The sequence below is a fragment of the Diceros bicornis genome, chromosome 19, assembly GCF_020826845.1.
Source record: "Diceros bicornis minor isolate mBicDic1 chromosome 19, mDicBic1.mat.cur, whole genome shotgun sequence".
Classification (NCBI taxonomy): Eukaryota; Metazoa; Chordata; class Mammalia; order Perissodactyla; family Rhinocerotidae; genus Diceros; species Diceros bicornis.
Genome location: NC_080758.1, coordinates 39,287,904 through 39,312,071, shown reverse-complemented (window position 1 = coordinate 39,312,071; position 24,168 = coordinate 39,287,904). Strand labels below are relative to the sequence as shown.

Genomic DNA, 24,168 nt, shown 5'->3' with positions numbered 1-24,168 from the left:
GCTGAAGACAGATGTCCACGTGAGTGAGTGAAGGTTACAGGAGGTGTGCCTACACCAGGGGTTCTCAACCTTTCATATGCATCAGAATCCCCACACACCTGCTGAGCTTCATATAACGGTGACTGGCTCCTGAGGGAGAATCTCTGGGGGATGAACCTTCTGAAGGCTTATTTTGTAAAACAGAGAATCCAGCCCTGAACAAGGGACCTGGAATTAACTTCCAGGATTAACTTCCTTGTCCAATGAGGTCCCAGCCCTGGCCCAGGACTAGGTGAACCTGCAGATGGGCGACACTCACAGGGAAGGCAACAGAAGGGAGGTGAAGTGCCAACAACAATGGGGACACGCAAACTCAGAGTTGCCAGTACTTCTGGCCAACACAGGTGTGCCAGGAGTACTGGCAACTCTGAGTTTGCTTGAATAAAAACAATTCAAATATTCCCTGTAATATTCATACCACTCATGATAAAGGTCAAACCGGCTTTCAACACACAACAAATAATTTCAATGCTAAAGCTGATTTTAATCCCCAAATATTTGGAGAAGGGGTTATATCCAAAACTGTCTAAGACTGTAAACCAAGAAAAAGGAGCGTATTTTGACTCTAGCAGAACTAGTCAAGGGGATATTCTTTTACCTGCAAAGAGAATTTTCTCGGAAAATGTCCTCAAAACGTCTCTCAAAAACTCATCATGCACTCTCATGGTCAGCCTTTATAGAGTAATTTGCTGAGGAACCCTAGACAATTCCCTAGCATACAAGGCATCTGATGTGCTAGAATCCATCTATACCATTTGTCTCATTAACATGACAAAATTGAAATACTTGTTAGAAATTCAGTTAAAATATGAGAATTCCTCAACAATACAGCTCTTTGTAGCTTTATATACTCCCGGGCTATTGACCACAGTAATTTAAAAGAACAGCAACAAACTGACTCTTTTTAGCTGTCTGCATTGACAACTTGTTAAAAGTGTGTATCAAGTAAAAGTAACCTGGTTCTCATAAAGGCATATGGAGAAAGTGCATGGGTTTAATTTGTGGCCTGTTAAATTTTGCTTCACTTAATCAACACTTACATGGCACTTCCTATCTGCCAGGTACTGTTATAAGCGCTTTAGAAATATTAATGTATGTAACCATCATAAGAACCCTAGGAGGAAAGCACTGTTATTACTGGCAGCTTTCTTGAGGGAACTGAGGCTCAGAGAGGTTAAGCAACTTGCTTGAAGTCACACGCAGCTAGAGCCAAGCTTCAAGTCCAGGCAGTCTTGCTCCAGAGTCTCAGATAGTAACCACTACACTACATCAACTCTCTTGTTCTCTCTTCCTAAAAGAATCTTAGAATTAAGGATGGGTATCCATAAAACAAGTACCTACAGAAGACGGCTGAGTTAAAAAACTGTTTTTTTCCCCTCTCCATAAGGATAAAGGTAAGGCAAGAAGTTTCATTCCAACTTCAGCAAGCCCCCTTTTAACTGGATCTTACAGCCACTGCACGCTGGGGAGTGCCCCTCCATGTTTCTAGAATCTTCACCCTTCTCTTCATTCCCTGGCCCTCTTTGGTCGTCATTTGTATTATTCACAGTCCTAACTGCTCCTCCTGCCTCTAGTCTGATCCAGTCTATCCTTCCCAGAGTACAGAGATGTCTCTAAAACACAAAATTGTTGTCTTGTCTAACTCAAATCCCTTCAATGTCATTGCCTTATTCTGTGGATAAAAGCCAGATAATTTAGCCGAACAGATGAAGACTTCATGTTCCTGCCTAGTTCATGATCTTGCTCCAACCTGGCACACAGTAGGAGCCTCGTTCTTCCAAATGTACCCTCCACTTGAGCCATACTGAGCTGCTTGCCAATCTACCCCTCTACTGTTTCTCCTCTGCTTGCCAATCTACCCCTCTACTGTTTCTCCTCTGGAATACCCTTCATTCCTCCCCGCTCCCTCCAACTAGCATCACCAATCTTCACTAGATAATTCTAAGGCATCCTTCAAAATCCGGCTCAAGTAACACTTTTTCTTCCACCACGGGGCCAATCTAGATGCCCCTTTTTAGTGCTCCTAGTAGCCAAGGTGTTTCTCTACTACCCCTTAGCACCACTGATTTATTCCTGTACAGGCCCCTCCCCTACACACCACTCACTTAGATCAGTGCCACTCAAAGTATGATCTGCAGACAGCACCACCAGCATCTTGTGGAAGCTCAATGGATAGGCAATTTCTCAGGTTCCACACAAGACACACCAAATCAGAATTTCTTGGGGTGGAGGCCAGCAATCCATGATTCTGTGTGCTAACAGCAGCGCAGCACTACACTGGACCAGACTTCTGAAAGCACACACCATATCTTACTGGTCTCTGACTCCCTGGCACCTGTCTTACTGCCTGGGATGAGGGGAAGGATCAATAAATGATGGATGAATGAATGAACGTTGGGTTAATTCTTCGAATGATTTGTTAAACCTTATGTCTTTTCTGGGGAGCTAAATTATCCAGGAAACACTAACTTTTCTTTAGTCCATTAATGCCTCCAAATATTCTTAGAATTGGAATTTTTCCTTAATGTTAAATTGTTAAGGCTCAGGTGTCCCGATTTGTTTCAGCACTATTATAAAGGGGTGCTGAAATAATTTACAAGTTTAGAGCTGGTTAAGACAAGCACAAAAATGAAAATTCTATAAGATGCATAGAACGTCTCTCAAAAGTACATTTTCAGGTATTCTACTGTATAGCAGAAGGTGTTATCCTCCGCTTCAAGCTTGGAAAGATTATTTTGCAGCTGCCTTAAATAGTCATTATCGACTTTTTTAATATGCTTTAGGAAGGAAAATGCAAATTGTACAGCCCCATACTAAAGACTGCTACATATCAAAATATTATCTCATAGACTTTTCTGGTTTCTCACAAAATGGTCTTTATGCTATATGCTGCTCATAAAGATTTAATGCAGCACTTCATGTTAAAATTAACAAGGCCACTAGTATGACTTATTTTTACATTTTTTCAGGTATAATTTCCCTACTTTAAAGTAAATTGATGTAAAAGAGAGAATCTGTTAAACTGTTCACCAAAGTCATAAAAACAAAAAACATGCCTTAATTTTGCAATAATTTTCTGTACTGTTGTTACATGAAGTGAAAAAGGACATCATCCTGGAAGTCTAACGCACAGTCCCTCCTTCACACCAATTAGACTGGTTACTACCCAGAGCAGCTTAGAGAAATCACAAGGAGTAAACTAATGTTTAAGTACCGGTAGTCTCATAGGTAACTTTAATTATGTCTTGTACACAGATTTAGTAAAACCACAGATTTGACAAAGTAAAGAGCGGGTGTTTTGTTTAACTACGTTATCTTAAAGTTAGGGACTTTTTAGATGGCCGAGTATGAAACAGCAGTATCTGCTGGTAAAATTCCTGTCCAATGGACATTTAAGTAAAGAGGCAAAATAGAAAACAATGATTATAAGGTTAGGGTCTGCATAAATAGGAAATACAAACTCCCCACTGCCCTCCCTCAAAAATGGTTCAGAAGAAGCAACAGACAGAAATGCTCAAGTTGAGAAAATGTACCCAAAGATTCTTCAGCAACCGAACTACTGCTGCTAGTGTCTTACACTGCTTGGTGTATGACGTCACCATCATCTTCATCTCTTCTTCCTCACAAATATTTGCATCTCACCTACCTGACAATTTCTTGGTTGAGAAGCTCTTCTCACCAGTGCTTATGCTAGTTATGAAAATAAATGAGGATATTGTTTTGAAAATTTCCCATTTTAGTTTTGTTAGATGATATAGTCTAAAAAGGGGAGGATAACATGAAGTATTGAGCAAAGGGAGTAGTCGGTCAATAAACATAAATGGTTCAGAAAAAATGTTGAAATGTATTAATTAGAAATCAAGTGTAGTCATCTTTACTGAAGCATCTCAAAGGCATGCAAAGCCCTACTCTAACGAACACTGATGATAACCACAGGTTTTCAGGGCAACTTGCATGTTTTGGCCTCCAAGTTTCATACCATTTAGTTCCTCAGGAAAGCTTTCCTCCTTCCTGTTTTCTCCCCAGGTTTGGTTTTGTCGGCAAGCCACAGAGTCAGGTGGGAAGAAAGTGTAATCTCAGTGACATGTTGATCCTGAGTGCCAACAAAGGGGGATCATTTCCAATTGTATTGGGATACTGAAAATAAACATATATGGATTAAGTTTAAATAGCAACCAAGAAGAGATAATGGCTAAGACTTTCCAGGATTAAAGATCTTTGTAATTCAGGTTGTATCTGTAATTAAGCTGATGAGAATGGGTATTTCCAGTTGCCTTATTCTTTGGAATAATTTCAAAAATCCTTTGAGCAGATATGCTATAGGAACTGAACCCTGAGTAGATGAAGTGGTTAAGCAAACACACAGAGTTGCAACTGAAAGCTGAAAAGAAAAAAACTTGTATGTGTGTACATAATTATGTATGAATGTGTATGTGTATATATGTACTTGATACGGGGCAATGTAACGGCAAACTAGTTGAGCACATAAAAATTATATTCAGAAGTCTAATATGACATTTATTTTTTTTATTCCTACACTTAAGCTATTATAACACAGCAGGAACAAACAGCACTGGTCACACCTAAAGCTAGATGTATCAACACCCCCTTAGTACAGCGAGAGCCACAGACATTTGAGCAACTATAGCATCAGAATGCCAGCCAACCACAAATTCCATAAGGGGAATATAAATGCATCCCTTCACTCCCTCTCATTATCTCAACAGTCAAGCTTTGAACAATGCAAATGATTAACATATTCGTTGTTCTCTTATGCTTTTGCCTCAAATTTTTACTTCTTTAGGTATCAAAGATACGTGAATATTTAGCAAACAAATGCTCCTGCAAAACCATCTCTGTAAAATGTAGTGGCACCAAAAGTGCCAGAATGATGTTTTTACTATTTCAAAGGACCTACAAAATGCTAAGGAAAACAAATCTATGAACCAGTTTTATTTTTATTTGCATTTAACATGATTATACACATTCATGTGTCTAACAAGATCTGCACTGTTACATTAAAAATACAGTACAATAACATTCAACATGAGGTACTTCATATTTATATATTTTTCCTTCATAAATAATGCTGTAAGCTACTAAATTCAAGCACTCAGATGCACAAGAGGCTAGTGTCTTGAATTAGCCGAGCTTATTTAAACACCTTAAAAAACAAAAAAGACAGTTTAGTGCAATAATTATGTAGAATTAGACCATTTACTTAAATACTATATTAAGCTATGCTTAAAGAAGGTTACATTAGAACTGCTAGCCTAGTTCCCCTTATCCCCAGTACGAACAATGACAAGGACTGCCAGATACATTGGGAAAAGCATCTACCGAGTATTCTGTTTAATAAAGTTGTGTTTATACCCTAGAGTTCCCTGCCTTGTCAGAACAATGGTTTCTAGTTTTAAAAGCTACAAATTTAGAGATTACCAAAGAAAATAAAGCAAGCACATTAGCCTTCATGCCATGTTGTTGAAAATGCAGAAGGGAGAATAGGATTTAAAATATAAAATTTCTTATTCTAAATATAATTTCAAATTTAACACACAGCTCTCGGCACCAGCCAATCAAATGGTGGATGTGTCTTTTTCTTTTCCTTTTAAAGTCATAGTGACTAACATAAAATTAAGTTCTTCTCTACCCAGTGTACAGGATCTCATGCGGCTTTCACTAGCTGTTCCCTAGCCACATGGAGGGCAGCTCAGCTAACAGGAGCACTGACAGTGAGTGTTACTCAATGAACGATCTTCACTCTAAGGTTATCACACCTACCTCAACGATCTGATATGATGAAATTAGTGCTCAATACAGTTTCTTCTCCTCTGGCCTAAAAATGAGTGCCTTCTAATCAGTTATATAGTCTACCAATTTGCATGGTAGCTATGAGTTACTGAAATGTTTAACCATAATTTAAAAACAAAATCCTTTGAGGAAGTATTTTTTTAAATTGAAAATGTACCTTTATTTCATCGATGCTTTGCCAAAACTACTATCTGTCATCTCCCTAATAACAAATAATTGTTCGATAATTCTGGAAAGCTGTCCTGGGAGTACTCGTCTATAATCACCAGTAACAGCTTTTGATCATCTATGCTACCAGATGTAGGTAATGGCAAAGGGGATTAAAACATTTCCCATAATCCAGTGTTCTCCTCCATCAGGGAAGCCAGCCAAAAGCAACAAGCCCACGTCTACAGGGGAAGAAGTGGCCCAGAAGCACAGTGATAAGATAAGGGCAGTCACTGATTGGGCCTTGCTGGGGCCAGCAGGGGGACCGTTTCTGTCCCACCTCTCACTGGCCAAGCAGGGAGGAGGCAATTCCTGAGTCAGTAAACGCACTTGCATGCGCACGGCGCCCACACACACACACCCACCCCAGGACTAACCCCTGGCTCCAGACAAGCCAGCTTCGGGCTCGTAGAGCAGGAGAAGGAGGCGGCCAGGGACCACACTCTGGGTGGCGGGGGAAGCCATCTCAGGATCACATTGAGCAGAAAAGCTGCCCAGAAACACATGGATACTTCACCTGGAAGTGAACACACTGGACACGACCAGGGTCACGGGCACGAAACCATCACAAGCAATCAGTGGAGAACTTTTTGATGAGCTTTTCCCTCGTTTGTTTCTATCATCCACGGACACATAAGCGAGCTGGATGTGATGCTGATGCAGTAAATATTAGGTATAATCAAGTGTATCACTCCAGATCATTTTTTTAAAACCCTGCACGCATATACTGGCACTTGAAGACGGTCAGAGGCCAGACAGATTCTAGCAGTCCAGGAACAGGACAGAATTATAATAAACTAAGACGACAGTATGTGGTCAAAGTAGATCAGGTAAAGTATACTTCAGATTAAAAAAAAAATCAATGAATAAAAGTATATTACTACATTAACACGGAATGCTACAAAATTAATTTTTATTCCATTCATCTAAGGAATTGTTTGGTCCTCTTTTAACGGGAAAAAGGGAAAAGGAATTCTATACAGTATGACTGACGAAAACAAGTAAATGCTGAGGATCAGAAGCTAAGTGAGGAGAAGAAAAGAGTTTGACTTTTTCAAACTGTGTATTCAAATGTGCCATCAATTAAACTATTTGTAGTATGGGACTTTTTTTAGGTTTCCTTTTTAAACTGTTTTAGCTTAAATTAATAAGGCTGCAATTTTTTTCTAATGACAATAAAATTTTATAGTTTAGTTACTTCTAAAAGAAGTGTTTGTACTGCAATATTCTGTCTTCTAAACTAAAAGAATATAAATCTGCTTGTAGCAGAAGTCGTGATCTAAACAAACATCCGATTTCTTATCTTCCTATTTTACATTGACACTTTGTGGTGTTTAATATATAACAATCTTATGAATTTAGGGTTTAAGAAAATGCAATGCCCAGAAGTAAAATATTTAAAAGGAAATAAAATAAGAGCTAAACATGACTACTATCTACTTTCTAAATTATTATTATGAAGCAAAACTTCTTTCAAAATTGTACACTGAGGTTTATCTGTTTTTTTGTGGAAGAGGGGTTCTGTTTAAAAATAATTCTTGTCATTACTATTTTACACTATTCATTTCTATTTGTCAAAATAAAGCCCAAAAGGAAATTCAAGGTGATCCAAAAATTTTCTGAAGAGGGACAAAACTAGGAGGTCAATGGGGTACTTAGAAAAGAGCACAAAATCTCCCCAAGCGTATAGACACACTCTAAAAACCACAAAGCCTTAATAAGAACTTGGCCCTTTTAAGCATATAGTTAAAAGCTGAATGCTGCACTTTTGCCTGTACATAATTAAAAGGCTGAAAAAAAGGAGAAAACTGCCTACAGCTTCATTCATCACAAATTCCCTGCGCTGATCACATATCTGCAGATGAGCTAAGCATCAAGCAAGGAGGAACCAGACGTGCACCTCGGAGCTCACACTGCTTTGGGGAGTGTGTTTTCACGCATAGAATATAAGTTCGGGGATCTGCCCTCCCTGTACCCCAGTGCCATTGGTGCTATCCGACGAGCACTGAAACTGGACTGTCACTTTGCCACACTGAACTTCCGTCATGCCTTCTTGTCCAAAGTAGCTGAGTTCATTGCCGTCCAGTATCACGCTGGCTGTGTAGAACGTGTCTGGCTCGATCTGCACCGGGTACTCAAACCACACAGGGAAGGTATTACTGGAGCCATCTGAGAAGTACTTGCTCAAGTTCTGCCCCAGGACCACGCCCTGCCGCTTGAGTTCGATCTTGGCGCTGTACTCCGCAGAGCCACAGCTGGAGCCATACAGCCCAAAGCCAGCGATGAACACTCTCTTATCAACTGCAAACTGGATGCTGTCACAGCGGCCCCGATAGCGCCACTGGTTGCTCCGATAGGCACATGACTGGAAACGGTGACAGCGCTGGGGCACAAGGCCCTTGCGGGCTTTACTCACAAACTGCAACTCAGGCTTCTTGGCTGCAGTGTACCAAAGGAAGATGTCGTTGGTCTCATTGAGAGTTAAAACTCCGGACTGTGCAGCACCATTTGCAAAATCATCCAGGGCCATTGTAGGTATGCGGATCAAGTAAAGTGCCTTTCCAAGGACCTTGCGTTTATTTTCAATGCTCAAAGCTAGATCTTGTCGCTGGCATTCTACTTCAGCCCAGTTGAGAGCAGCCTCAAAAACCACAATTTCTTTGGCATTCAGAGTTTCCCTGCGGAGGATACTTTCTAGTGTCTGGAAGTCGATATCGCAGAATCCCTCAGACTTGAGAGCTAACTCGGCCTGGGCATCGATCACCTCCCAGCAACGCTGGGTCAGGTCTGGCTCCTCAAACAGGCAGCTCTGGGAGAGGAGCACACAGGCGTTCTTGGCACTCAGGCTGGTCTCCAGAAAATTAACGCAGGCTCTGGCGAGGTGAGGGACAATGTACTTTTTGGCAGCATAAAGAGTAGCCAGCACTGTGTCAGCAGCCAAGTCAATTTCATCACAATAGATATATCTGAAAGAAAGCACACAGCACGTCAATGGAATTTTCACAAAATGAGAGCACAGAGCAAGAAGAGATGCAACTACTTTCAAGTCAGTTCCAAGAAAATCATCTTATGTGACAGCTATTACAAAAATGATTCGGGATTAAAGAAACATCTGAAATATATTCATAATTATTAATATTTCAACTCTGTAGTAAGTTTGTATAATTAAAGACATTAACTTTTTGTTACCCATTCTAGCCTCTATTTTATAAGCTGTATTCAATGTCTTCTCAAAAAAACTAGAAGATACTAGATAGAAGATACTAGAACTGTTTGAGAAAGAACTGCATATCAGAGATAATTAATATTAGGGAAGAAATAGCAAAATCTATTACATATTCTGTATTATATTTAATCAAAGTATAATCCTCCTATGTTTTAGGAGCAATATATACATAGTTTTACTTTAAAGTTTTTCTGTACATTCAGATAGAAACAAATGCCTCTAATACTATAATGTCAGCAATGACTGCATCTTAATGCTTTTAACTCACTATGACTTGGATTCTCCCAAACACAAAATAAAACCTGAGATTAAATAAGATATTTTGCAAGTAGTTCCAAATTCAATGGATTATCAAATATGGACTTCAACACTACCTTCCAGTTACCCTTACAAAGAATCCAACATAGGCTTTGTATCTGGCTTTTTTTTTTTTAAAACTCTTCTTCTTCTCCTCCACACATTCCTTCCACTTTCAGAATTAAAGAACATATTGTTTCCAGATATATTTAATTAAAAGACCAAGTAAGAAAGCCTACATATGCACTATCTCTGTGCTTCTGTGAAGTGTCCCTATATCAGGAGATAAAATACTTCTTGGTGTTTTGGGAGATGGTGGCAGTCGATCAAATGGTATGTAAAGGAAGAAACCATCTGCTTCTCTTAGATTCCTGTGGTTGACGAGGAGAGTCAGTGAGAACTACATATGGATGAAAAATACATACTGATACTTAATTTTTAAATTTCTCCAACTAAGGTGCTTAGCCACTTGCTGTGAAGTTTTCCTTTCACACATAATAAGACACAGTTTTCCTTTCACACATAATAAGAAATGTGTAATGGCTTCTGTACAAAAGTCAAAAAACACAACGATGGCAATACGAAAAATGTCCACAATCACAAATGGAACCTGCATTTTTGCTCCCAGGAAGCCCTTTCTCTGCTTAAGTCATCTACCACCAGCTGGACAAAACTCCTGCAGCTAGTGATGCTCTGACCAGAGAACCAGCACTGCGGGAGGATTCTGCAGCACAGTCAGCACTTTAAAGCACTTACCCTGGAAATGTCAGGTGAGCAATCTTCCTTTTTTCTTGACAACCCCCTTTCCAGGTATCCTGGCTACTCATTCACAATGCAGGAGTGAGGACAACCTGGCCTCCACTACCCCAGAGACAACAACATACTGACCCAGTACGGCACAACAGCAAATGGCACCTTACTACGTTTCTGATGCTTACCACTTTACGAGGACTGCATGTAGAATTTTAAAAAGCTGTATCGAGATATATTCTAGGCAATACATTTATGAGAAAAGATGCTTGTCAAATGATAAATCAAATGACTTAGGTGAACTGTAACTCCCTGTGATTCTTACTCATGTTTCCTAATTACGTATATATCCGGAACAACATAACACTGCTCAACTGCAGCAAAGCCACAACACTGAACTAGTGTAAGCATTCTCCTCCGCAACAAATATGTCAAATACACAAAGCTGACTTGACTGGAAAAACCAAAACAAAACAAAAACTCTTACAGGTAAAACTGGTTTCTGTACATACATTTCTAAAGGATTACAAGGGTCACAAAAGTGTTGGCTGGTTAAAAGCGGTAGATTAGTTTACATTTTCGTACTTCACATGCTCACTTGACTTTAATTTCCCTACCTATCACTGTGCAAGTTCTAGTCAGCAGCAATTAGATTTCAAAACCATAACATGAATAAAGAATTAAATACTTTTAAGTTCTAAAATTAACTATAAATACTTATTTTTCAGGAGGCAGCAGACAATATATAGCAACATTTTAACCATTTGTGGGATTACTGTCCAACTTGTTGACACACTGAGTAACTTTTTCAATAAACGTTATATTTATTCCAGTGAACTGAAATCCCTACAGCAGCAGATAACCTTGAACTCTGATATAGTTGGTGTGCTGGATTTTAATCACATGGTGGACTATCACATTGTCTAGCACTGGCACATGTCAAAGAAGCAAATCCTGGTTAATGTGTACTGGATTCTGAAAAAGACTCATGACGTATAAAAACTATTTTTTAAATAAATATATATCTTATAGCTTTACATTTCTATATTACCAATTAAAGTTTTTCTGTATAAATCCATCAAAAACTATTCATATCTCTCAAAAACTTTTCCTCTACTATCAAATGCAAATGCTTCTTATTCTTGAGAAGCAGTATCTGACTTTATGTAAGAGTATGCGTAAGTATGTATGCATAAAGATCAGACTACTTCAACAAATAACGTCTTACAGTTGCTGAAAGGAAATAACAACTCCCAGAAAACTAAAAAATCTCCCAACTGGTGGTATTTCAACAAGTTATATAATTTCTGGAATTGTGAAACAAAAATATAATTTATGTCCTTAAAGACTTGTTCACACACAATGCTTCCAGAGAGAACATACTCGACTAGATGGTGCCTACATCAGAAAGTTATTTTTCTTTCATTTTAAGTTGTTAAAAATCAAATCACTATACAGGCCACTTGCCCCCAAATCCCATGCCATGATGTGACATAAACGCCTTCCCACACGCTTCCCAATGCCTTCCCACACACTTCCCACTGAAAGACGCACAGCAGTTTTCTCCAAAACATTTACAAGGTAAGCAGCACCCTCTTTCTTCATCAGTCTCCCTTTTTGCTTAAATAGAACTTAGATTTAATGTGAAACCAGCAGAGTACAAATACAGCATAAACAAACTCTTGCCAAACAGACAAATGATGCTTACTTCAGCATAGCGAGAAAAGCAGCAGGTTCGACATCTGGTATACGGATTTCATCTTTGTCCTCAGCAAGTTCTCCGTAAAACATTGCATGGAACACAGAGCTCCCGACAGCTAAAACATACTGTGGAAAAAGGGAAATCTTATTTCATGCACTAAATTGAAAGCATTTTCAGCAAATCAATCCAGAAAAACAACCCTAAGCAATGAGGTTTAGTGGGCACAGAGCACCTAAATCTGCTCTTTTGAAAAAGTCAAGGTACAGTGTATCTTGCCGTGAACGATAAGATAGAACGCACACCTGTCTCTACGCTGCTAATTATCTCAAGGATTTAAGAGATTAATGCACCATTCCCTCATTACAAAATAAATAAATAAAATACAAGCTTACCTAACTGATTTCTAGGGGAAGAGTAAACATATGACTTTCCTAACCTGTCACAACAACTTCCCATGACTGGAGAGTTAAGAGGGCATGTTTTTGTTTGGGACATGAAGCAGGGTAGAAGGAAACAAAGAAAAAAATAAAGCGTGGCCAAGGCCTTTTGGAGAGGCTGTGCTTTCTCTGTGATCGGGTGCCACACGCACGGCTTGCCACAGGCCGGCTGCCCACCCCAAGTTCCAGGCTCACGGAGAGGGTCCCTCTTTGTAAACCTCAGGACTAAATGGGTAATGCAGCTGTTGCTTACTTTGTGTCCTGGCAACCGCTGAGTCCCACCTGGTGGCCCAACCACAAAATGTACATCTGCCATCAAATCATTATTGAACATCACCGCATTTCTATAAACAGAGGCAATTCATTAATTCATAGCAGCCAGCGTTTTTAACACCCCCTCCCCAACACATAAAACCCACAAAAGATTCGCAAGCTAAGCAGCAGTTGAATAACTTCAGGGTAAAACTACAAATAAAAGTTCCAACTGAACAACTGTGTTTGTAATCACTGCAAACACATGGAAAGTAACTAAAGTTAAAACAAAGTTATCCAAACTTTTCATTAGACCAAGGACAAATAAAAGGTTTCTATCTTCTATGGCCCATAGACACAACCCCATCACTTAAATGTTACAGCTTGCAAAAACATTTTTATCTAAGAGGAAAACAGCTGTACTGTTTTGGAAAAGATACAAGGCAGTTTTCCATTACCAATAAAGCTCTGGGAAAAGAGGAAACACAGATTTATGTTAAAATACATTACAGGTTGTGCAAAAGTAGAAACTTCAACACAGGAAAACTTTTAAAGTAAATATGCTGGCCCGGCCAGCACTTACCTTTCCCTGATGGTGGGATAGAGACCCTGCCAATTGGGGGCCGGAATAAGGTTGTTGTTGCTGAGATTCTGCTGGTGGTACTGCTGGACAGTGGTGCTGCTGGAGTTGGCGGGTTTTTTACGGGGGAATATATCAGCAGCCATCTTCTTCTTCTTTTTAGTCTTCAAGGTAATTATTTCATAACAAACTGGAGGCAACTTGCTGCTGTTGCTGCTGCTACTGCTGGTATTTGTTTTCTTCGAGCTTTTCTTGGACCTGTTCTTTACCGTCTCTGGAAGCATCAAGAAGAAGGTGAGACATTTCATGTTCTTTTCCTTGTCATCTACCATGAGTACAGTATGTCTCTCTTTACAGCTAGATATCCCAAATTGGTGCGAACATCAAGGAAAGAAGGCTAGCACGAGCTGAGATGGTAACAGAAACCAACGAGATGATATTTTGCTTCTTTTCTCAGCTGGGCAAGGTGACCTTTTCACTATGTTCAATAGAATACTGGCTTTAAGTTTTATCCAGAACTGGGTCTGTTAAATACATCCCCATCATGATTCCTGTTTCTCTTATTTGCTCATAAAAATAACCCAGTTTCCTAGATCACCTGAAAACACTACACTGAGCGAAGATGACAGGCAGAGAGCCGTGGCACTTGTTTTCTGAATTACGTTAGCAAGATGTGCTGGAGCCGCACGAGTCTGCTCAGCCGGCTGAAGTTGTGTGGTGAATGGATCGGAGGAGAGTAGGTATTACAGCCCTGCAGATGGAGTCAGACAGCCAGTGCTCAGAGCCAATAGCTGAAGTCACCAATCATGATTGGACCAAGCAAAACAGTGACACCTATTGTAACGTGCACAGTTCTGATATTAAAGGAACAGCAGTTGCTTTCTCTTGTCTACTGTATTACTGCATATTTACATAAGATAAACAACCTATGAAACATATTTGAAAACAGGAAAGGAAGAGTTTATGCCCACAGATTTCTCTTCAGTAGATGTACATTTTTATTTTTCCAGTTAAACAAGCAGGATCAATTAACAAAGGGTAGGGACTGATTCCTACTCTATATTTCTAGTAAAATCTTTATCCTGGCAGCATTTAGTTTCAAATACATCCAACAAAAATCCTCCATTCTACCAGCTAACAGGGATTATTAATAGCAAAACCATACTAAACACATTTATTACAGCTTAATGGGAAAGAACGCTATTTTTCTTTTTTCAGTCTTGTTGAATGCAAGTTATAGTCTCTTGCAAAATAAGAGAGATGAGGTCATGTGTTCATTTTACCTCCCAATGTTTTCTAGCTCCTATAATGATCTTTGACAGCAGTCCCAGATTACAAAATACTGTTAATTAGACTAAGATTATACCAGAAGGCTTAGGTGCACTGAAACATAAGACAAATTCTACAGTAAAAATAAGATTCAAATGAGACAATATCAGTTCAGTAATATCAGTAATCAGTGTTTGAAGGTTGTAATTCACTAAAAAATGTCAGATGGGGTCCTGTTCAGGATCTCAAAATCCAACTTGAATGTTATGGCTACATTTAGCCTTGTCATAATTTTAAATTAAAGAATATAATCCACAACTTCTAACACAAAACCAATAATAAGGCTATTCAAAATGATAAATGTTCTGATGCTGCCTAGTTAAAATGCAAACATGTTCTCTCTGCTTTGAATCAGAAGAATATAAACTACTATGTGGTTTTCATAGATGTGAATTCTCTATCAATTTCTAGCTTTGTTGAGTAAGAAAAAACAAAAACACCTGCTGTAGCTTCCACACATGCTTATTTATTCTAAAGAGGGACTAATGAGGAAATTCCATCTCACCGCTGTCCATCTGGATTATTCTCATTTGCTGGAAGCGCAGCAGCCATTTGCTGCCCCCCCGCCTAACGCGCCGGTCCTGACCACAGCCCTGCTTGTGGCACAACATTCATCTGAATAATGAATGCCTGACAGAGTGAGGGCTCCACAAATGGGAGCTCCGACTGGTATTATAACTAATAATCTACTAAAGATAACACACCAGAAATCAGACCCTAAATTCCTGGGACCCTAAATCACTCAACTGAACCAAGGAATAGCCTCTTTACTGTCATCATTACTATTCTTAAAACTGTTTGCAAAGCCACGGCGTGAAAGAGAACCATGATCTTTAGCACAAGGTTATTCATACCCATTTTAGACGGACCCTGAAATGCTGCTTATTTATCACAATTATCCTGTTCCCAATCACAGGGCTACCACACACATACATATACACACACTTCCAAACCGCCCTCAAACACACTTTAACACACAACGTTAGAAAGAGAAAGATGTAGAAACTAGTTTTAAAAAAAAACATATGGAGAAAGGCATGAAGAAGAAACAAATGAGTTCCTATATGAGCTAACTATTTAGGATATTATTAAAACCAGAAGATTTCTCTCCTGCTCAATGGCTACTGAATTTCCTGACCATCACCCTCCTAGGAGAGCCCCCACGACAGATCCTTCTGACCAGGATGAACCTCATCCGTATCTGGCTTTGCAGGTGAGAGAGTAATCAACTAGAAAGGAAAGGGAAATGAGCTGCTTTGAGACAGACATACTCATAACTGGCAGCTGGACATACAAAATAGAAAAAGCATAAAAAGCAGACACAAGAACTTAGGAGGCTTTGTGGTTTTCATTCATTTCACATACAGTTCAATATCCTTTACCAAGAAAGCCTCCAACAAATAGTGCTCTTACAAGACTAAAATACAGAGAAAAGTAAGGTGCATGGAATAGTTTAAGACAGAATATTATGTATTTTAGAAACGTTCCTTCTGAAATTAAAGGTTTCTGTTATTTGGAAAATTAAGTTTTGTGGAAAAGCCTGAATATACCAGTAAAATGAAGTAATGCTGAGTCTGAATCACCTAGAACAGGGCTGCAAAGGGGAACATTACAACTCATGGATGTGGGGACTGAAAAGCATGGCTGTTTTAAAGTTATGTTATTAACTACAAAAACTAATCCAATTTTTAAAAAGTAAGAATGACATTTTAATTTTGCAGCCAATTTGAAAAGCATGAAAATGTTAATAAAATCAAGACAATGACAGTGGAGAGCTATCTTTCTTACCATGGTAATAGGCAGGTAACATAAGGTCCTTGCTACAGAAAGTGTGGTCCAAGGAGCAGCAGCAGCATCTCCTGGGAGCCTGTTAGAAACCCAGAATCTCAGCCAGATTGTGGACCAGACCCTCCAGGTAATCTGTATGACATTCAGGTTTAAGAGAAACTCATATAGATAACTAGGGAATGTTACAGGGTCTTCCCAATGATCCAGTACCAACATCTGATGCCCATATTTTACATTCAATTATCAAGTGAATGGACAAATAATTTTTAATTTAATTTGGTTTGGACATAAAACCTAACAACCTTCATGTCTTGTTCTGAAAGTCTTTTGCTTAGGCCCTAAATGTCAAAATTCTAGGGTGCAGGTGTGTAGACAGCTGACTGAGAGGCCCTAAAATATTTCTCAATTCTCTAGAAAAGCAGCTCAAGCCCAGATTATCTTCAAGGATACCGACAAGACGATTTTAGTGGGAAAAATAAAGGATTAAAAAATGCCAAGTATAAAACAGATGAACACAATATTTTTAAATAATCTACTTCACAATTCTATTTCAAAAAATTAGCACTGTGGCACAGCAAAATTAGCAATCAAGTAATCTGGTTCAGTTCTGGCTTGGCCACTAAAAATTAAGGTGTACAAGTAGGGGAGGCGGGGGCCAGGGTGTGTCTGGACAAATCATTTAGCCTTTAAGGGCCTCAGTTTCCTCAGCTACAAAATGAAGAGGTTCATCTAGAATAGATGGGTGTTTCTCAAACTTTACCCTCAAACTACAGTAAAAAATGCATTTTATATTTTATTCTTTTTTGCTTTTCTTTTTAATGTTGGTCTTGATTCATTCCATTGATTTCATGACTACAGTTTAAGTAACCCTGGTCTAGATTATTTCTAAAGGCTTTTAAGGTTTAACATTCCAGGGTTCTTTTCTGCCAAGAATTTGGACCAGAGGCCACCAGATGAGGCAGAAGGCAAGTTTGCATCGACTTAAAGGAGCCCATGAAACCCCTAAAATTGCATGCCAAATTGGGAGTGTGCATTTATTTTTCTGGAAAGAGAAGCCATAGCTGTCATCTGTCTTTCAGATTAATCCACCACTCAGAACACAATAAGACACTATGAAAATCTAAGATCGATTTGAATATACAAAATATTTCTATCACTTATTCTCTGCTTTCATTTGTATCTCTATTTCATTAAACACAAATTATGGCTTCTTTTTCTCCCCTTGAAATTAAATATAAATAGTTAAAACCCCATCTATTGAATCAGTAACCCAGAAACATCACCTACTGGGTTGAAGGGTAATAAAGGATACCAGCCCAATATCTACTGTCAAATTTCACCTCTAAAATTTCTTTCCAACTACCATTGTATCACTTGATCCTACATCTCCTGAATTTTAAAGCTGTTATGAAACATGGTTAATCTGCCCTAATGAAGTAAATAGGTCAAGAAGCCCATCAATCTTTTATGAAAGTACTCTCAAAATACAACATGCTGATCATGCAGTGTATTAGGTGTCGGGCATACAACGGTGAGCAAGTTTAGGCACCAAGTTTAAAGGTTAGCTAATAATACTTAGAGTTTCAGATGATTTTTATAATTGTCAGAAAGTTCAATCACCTTTATCTCTTTTCATTCAATTCCCAATAGTAACAAAAATCAACAGAATTCAAGCTCATTTAAACCATCCTCTTTACCACTGGAAGGTCAGGTAGACATCCTACCTTTATTCAGCAGAATCTTGTTTACTCAGTGTGGGGACCTGAATGAGATTTGGAACTGAAAAGGACTCTAGAAATCACTTAATGCAACTTGGTCCCACAGATAAGGTAACTAGGTGTCTAGAAGATTAAGGGATTTGTGATAAGTCCACAGTTAAGCAGTGGGGCAACGTCTGGGCGAGAATGCAGATTTCCTGACTGCTTGACTAATTCTATCTGTTCCACTCGCTCTAATTTTCACCCACAGTAACTACCCCACATCCTTACATAATGCTTTATCTTCATATTTCTAATCTACTTTAAAAGAAAAATATATGTGCAAAATTTAGAGATGAAAACCATGAACATAGACAGTCCACACCCTGCAGGAGGCACACTGCAGGAAGAAAGCTGGAAGGACACTTTCTGGAAAGAAATGGAGAGGAACTGTAACAGGAGGAACATAAAAGCAAAGCAGCCCCAAGGAAGCTGCTCATAAACAGAAGAGGCTCTCCAGGGAAAAGGAAAGTTAGAAAACCTGCCACTCACGGTTAACAGCAACAAATTCTATGTCAACAACTAATGCTGACAACTCTTGTTTAACTTGCTCTAACTCGGGACTCCTTGTCTGGACTTGTACTTGGTTTACTACAAGACACCTAAACAGCTACAGTAATGAGGTTAACTGAGGTTTAAACAAAGTAGGGTGAACTGAAGAGATATGTATTATCCAAAAATTATTGACAGAATATAACAGAGGAGACTAATTTAACCTGATAGAAGAATGTTTTGTGTTGGCTTATTTTTCTCTTCAATACTGAGCAAAAGTTATGCTTATGATTTGGGAGGTAAAAAAGATAAGCAACAAAATGTTGGCAGTCCCTAAAGCCAGCAGCAGCTGCTGGAAAACAGACTATATGCTTTCTAAATTTGGCAATAAATAGGGAGTCCAGTATTGGCAGCATGGTATAGTGAAAAAAGCAAGAGCCAATAACAAGAAACCTTAAGGTTAGTTACTTCACATCTGTGAGCCTCATTTTCCTCATCTGCCAAATGGGGTAATTATACCAGCTCTCATCCCTCTCAGATTTATTGTGAAGGCAAGATTACATGTTTGTGAAAGCATTTTGATAAAAGTTGAAAACACTCTGCAAAGGTAAACTTTCACTATTAGTAGCAATTGTACCCAAAGCAGGAAACATTTGTGATACAATCTTCCAAAACACAAAAACCCAAAGATTAATCTGGCTCCCTGCCCTTGTAATCTTCCAGGCTTCACAGCTACTGACATTTCACCCCATCTGCAGGCTTGCTCCAGCCCCACCCACGGGCAAAGCAGGTCCCAGGGTGCTGTGGATCTTGCTCGGATTTTGTAGGTGAGGTTCAAAAATCAAGATCTGTGTTGTGGACCATGATCAGGTCCCCACCCAACACCCAAATCTGCACCTGGAACCCACGATCCAGGCTGGATGTGTCCACTGACTTGGAAGCTTTGTGAGGCCACTTGTTGGCAGATGCCCTACTGTACCCTGCTCCTGAGAGAGCCCAAAGATAGCCACCCAGCAATGTCTACACTGGCAACTCAATTTGGTCCCTCTCAACAATGACCCAGTTTGAATTCTGGCACCAAGGGTGATAACTAAGACAAGCATTTGGGCAAGGCATACCTCCGTGCTGCTGGAAGGATAAAGCTCAAGGACAGCTTCACTAAGTCATCTCCTTTTCACCACAAAGAGCTCCAGTTAACCTTAAATTATACTTTAGATTTGAAAACAAACGCCCAAAGGTAGAAAGTGACAATTCTTTGAAGGCAGGAACAATGATTCTTTGTAAAATTCCATATGGCATTTAACATGATACTTGATGATTGTAGCTGTGTCTATGTGTACCTTGTCTGGAATACCAAACAACTTATCTAAATCCCAAATCATTCTCTATCATACATTAAATGAGGTGACCTTGAAAGGGAATACAGAAAATTTATCATATGAGATACTCTAAAGATAGCTATTTAAAGGAATACTACTATGAATTCTTTTGTAAAGTTTAAGATATTTTAGTAAACAAGGTAATCAATTGCTGATTTTTATATACTCTCGATCTCATAGTAAGTTTCCTCATGTGTAAAAGTGTTGACTATATACATAATCTCTTTTCCAATTGTAGATTTCTAGGATTAAAGAATCTGTATAATATTCGGCAAAAATAATCATTTAAACATTTTAATATTATGATTATGATCAATACCCAACTAAAACTCTATGTGTGTGTGTATATATGCCTCATTTTATTTATTGTAAGATTCCCCCCCCCTTAATATCTCTGAAATTGGGTTGTGTCTTGTAATTGATGACATCTTTGGAGTATAACTATTAGGTTTTTTCTTCCTTTCTTGTTGGTACATAAAATAATGGCATGTCTTATACTGATAGCATCTTACAGTCAGTGAAGTAAGGTAAAATACATAAAATTCAACAGAAAGAAAGGACTCTCTTCTTTAGGTTGGTTAATTATTCCCCTAACCAGGCAAGATGACAGCTCAGAATTCTGGCTGAGCTACATTAGAATAACTGAGCTTTCATCAAGTAGTCATTTGATAAAGTATATAACCACAATTCTCAATTGAGACTGCTACTATGACAACCGATGATATAGTAGAAAGTCAGGATGGAAACTCCAAAATGAGAATTTCCACTGAAGGGACTAGTAAGAGTTCCAGCATTAACACACTTCTAATAGTTTCTCATGGCACACAGCTATACACATAAAGTCATGTGCTGCGTAGTGACATTTCGGTCAACAATGGACCACATATAAGACAGTGGTCCCATAGGATTAGTACCAATAGCCTAGGTATGTAGTAGGCTATACCATCTAGGTTTGCGTAAGTACACTCTATAATGTTCACACAACGACAAAACTGTCTAACAACGCATTTCTCAGAACATGTCCCCATCGTTAAGCGACACATGACTGTACGTAAAACTGACTAGCAGAAGCCTATTAACTCTCCGGGTAATATTTGCTAAAGATATTTTATCAAGCAATCTAAGATTTATTATCAACTTACAACAACGTTATACATAGGTTAAACCAGAAGCTAAATGACTCCTTAGAAATTATTATTTTCAAACAAATAGAATCTATATTAAAATGTTAGTTTAAGAAGGAAAAATATTATCATATTACAATGATTCCATTATATGTATGACTTTCTCCTAGGTACCTGAAAACAATTTATCAAAAGACAAGTAAAATCAGGCATCAGGAGGTCTTTTCCGAGAAGGCTCCGGGGGTGCTGATCTAACAGGGGCATTAATCCTATTGGAAATACTAGAATGAAACAACCTTGGCCAGCCCCTGCTGTGGCTTTCTCCAGGTTGTCTGTTGGCTGTAGTTGACAGAGGAGGAAAATAATGTGTTTTAGTCAAAGAAAAAAATTTTTCATAGATAATCATTTTTCACTTTTGCCAGTGACATTTTTTTTTCTGATTAGGAAGACAACCAAAAACATCTCCACAATCAGATCATTAAAATCCAAAGCCCCTTTTCACTTATAACTTAATCAAAGAATGTCTTGCTCTATTTGGGAAAGTCAACCTTTCCAATGAGCACATGGAACGGGAAGAAAAAATCCAGACAACCCTCAAACCAGCAGAGATTTTATATCAAACCTGATTATTAAGGGGTAAGCGTCACAGACCCATTTCCCCAACATCCACAACTCTTGGTGGAAAAGGTCTATAAGATAAAAAAAGATTCCTAAATATAAGTCGCCTAAATGTGTGTTGTGCCCTTAGTCACTCAAGGGTGCTTGGAAATGAATATTGCTCTCCCATCCTTCAATTTACTACAAGCCCCTAAAATACCCAAAGTAATGATATAAATTATCTTAGATATTAAATTTTTATCACTGTAAAATCAACAGGATAGATTTGGTAAAGGCAAGGCCAGGGGGGAAAAAAAAAACTTTCATTTCTTATTTTAGCAAAAAGAACAGACCAGTTACTAATTTTGCATTTTTACCATCCTAATACACACATGCACAAGGGCTTCAATTAATTACCATTTAATGAAATGCCTTCCTTCATTTCTACCATGTATGTGACTAGAATGAAATATAGTTATTTTAAGTAAACAATACAAGATCTAAAAAAAGAAATCTGCTACACCGAGAAATTGTGCTTTGGGAAGACACGAACACATATGAAGTTATAAGAAATCTTCTCACCCACTTTGTAACATATCTTTTCTGGAGTGGAAACTACTAAATGAAAATGAAAAAGGCACATACACTTCTAAACTGAGTCACAAAAATATTACCTAACAAAAAATTCAAGTACAATTAGAAGCCTGTGACAGAGGATTATTACAGAAAGCAGCTTCTGGCAAAAAATCAAAGTAAAATCTGTTCTAAGTTCAAATCAAAAAATATGTTTTATGCTACTTTCAGTTAGCTTTAAAGTATACAATTCCCCATGACTGTTGTGAAGGACACAATATAAAGGCACATTGTACTGTAAATGTTGGCATAACCTTAACTGTATCAACACCAAGTAACATTCAGAGATGGCTTCCATTTGCTGCAGGAAATCATTATTTGGCACTGATAAAGTACTCCCTTGTTGCTTCCATCTCTCACGCTGTTGTAATTGGAATAAAAGCTCAGGGGGCTCTATACTTAACTTCATTGCTATGTCATAACTAAAAAAATAAGGTATTTCAAACAAAAATTCAATTCAAATAATACATTCAGCAAGTCTTTTTTTTTTTAATTAAGAGCTACCATATAAGTAGGTCAATTCTTGAACTGTCCAGAGGTGTAGAATAAAATAATTTAATTGCTCATAAAATAATGCTCAAGTAAGTCTCACTTAGAAAGTCAAGACTATTCACAGAAATATGTTCTTAAATTTCGGTTTCCCCAATCTCTGCATCACATAACAATAGACAGGCAGTATTTAAATGTGTACCTTAACTATAATGAGCAAATCAAAAGCATTCAAGTCAAAATACATCTTCAAAAAGTGGCAACTCAACTATTAGTCCTTTATTACTATTTTTTTTAATAACACAGAGAAGCAGCCATTTCACCATAGCTAAGAGCTACATGGATACACATAGGATCCATGGTAATAACAATGACTGGAACCAGACCAAGGAAGAGCAGCCAGTCTGAAAGTGGTGATCAAAATTTACATGAGTCAGGTCTCTGGGTAAGCATTTCATTAGACAGCTGTTAGGGATGCCATGATCCACTAAGAGTTCAGTATAGAAGACCTGGCTGATGTCAGTAATTCTTAAGATAACACTCATAAAATTTAAAACATAGCATCAAAAAGGAAACAAAAAAGGATATTTATTAAGTGGCATGTGGCCAAGTCTTAACCTACTACTCTGTGCTGCTCTTCCTAAACTAGAGATTACCACGTGAAAAGAGGATGATGGCCTCTCCTGTTCTATCAGCATGCCAGCACTGTGGGCCAAGCATCTAACCAGGAAGAAGAGAAGGAATTCCGTCTCACCTTTCTCAGTGAGAGGAAGCCACATGGTCTGCAGTGCATTTTGGATCTTCATGACCTGACTCCAAGCTTTTTGACTTGTCCTCTTCATTCACTTACCTTGCAAACAGGACTATTCCACACTGCAAATGAGCCCATTGTTCCTGCCACCCTCCCTGCCCTTTCTTCTCTCAACCCCACCTATCAGAAGCCCATCCAAGCTTTACAATGCAGTCTAAAAACACTTCAACAAGGAAGGTTTCCCAGCACTTCCAGGCCCTCCATGCAGCACTTTCTCATATTCCATTTTGCCTTACATTGTCTGATTAGAGTGAGTTTTCTGAGGGCTGCATGTCCATATCTCCCAATAAGAGCTAACAGCACCACATCCACACACGGCTTTCAATCATTACATATGAGGGAGGATCAAGTCCAACACTTTCAAGTCCACCTAGATTGCATTTGTGGAGAGCAGCTGGTCCTGGGCTAAAATGGTCTGAAACTGAGGTTTCTGATGTTTCTAGCTGTCTGAGATGCAGGTTTATAAGA

The 24,168-nt window shown here is 38.6% G+C and overlaps 1 protein-coding gene across 4 annotated transcripts in view; it reads right to left on the bottom strand.

The window, feature by feature from the left end:
* Positions 1 to 4,979: 4,979 nt before the first annotated feature.
* Positions 4,980 to 24,168, bottom strand: part of BTBD3 (BTB domain containing 3) — a 32,447-nt gene continuing 13,258 nt past the window's right edge. The window contains exons 2-6 of one of the 4 annotated variants that reach the window (XM_058563221.1): positions 16,419 to 16,497; positions 13,305 to 13,575; positions 12,723 to 12,813; positions 12,039 to 12,157; positions 4,980 to 9,023 (exon numbers count right to left, since the gene is read on the bottom strand). In XM_058563221.1, the coding sequence (XP_058419204.1) occupies positions 7,991 to 9,023; positions 12,039 to 12,157; positions 12,723 to 12,813; positions 13,305 to 13,575; positions 16,419 to 16,440 (1,536 nt within the window). In that variant the 5' untranslated portion in view covers positions 16,441 to 16,497 and the 3' untranslated portion in view covers positions 4,980 to 7,990. Of the gene's footprint in view, positions 9,024 to 12,038; positions 12,158 to 12,722; positions 12,814 to 13,304; positions 15,477 to 16,418; positions 16,498 to 24,168 lie in introns of those variants that run through there. The other 3 variants (XM_058563222.1, XM_058563220.1, XM_058563223.1) reach the window with 3 other exon arrangements.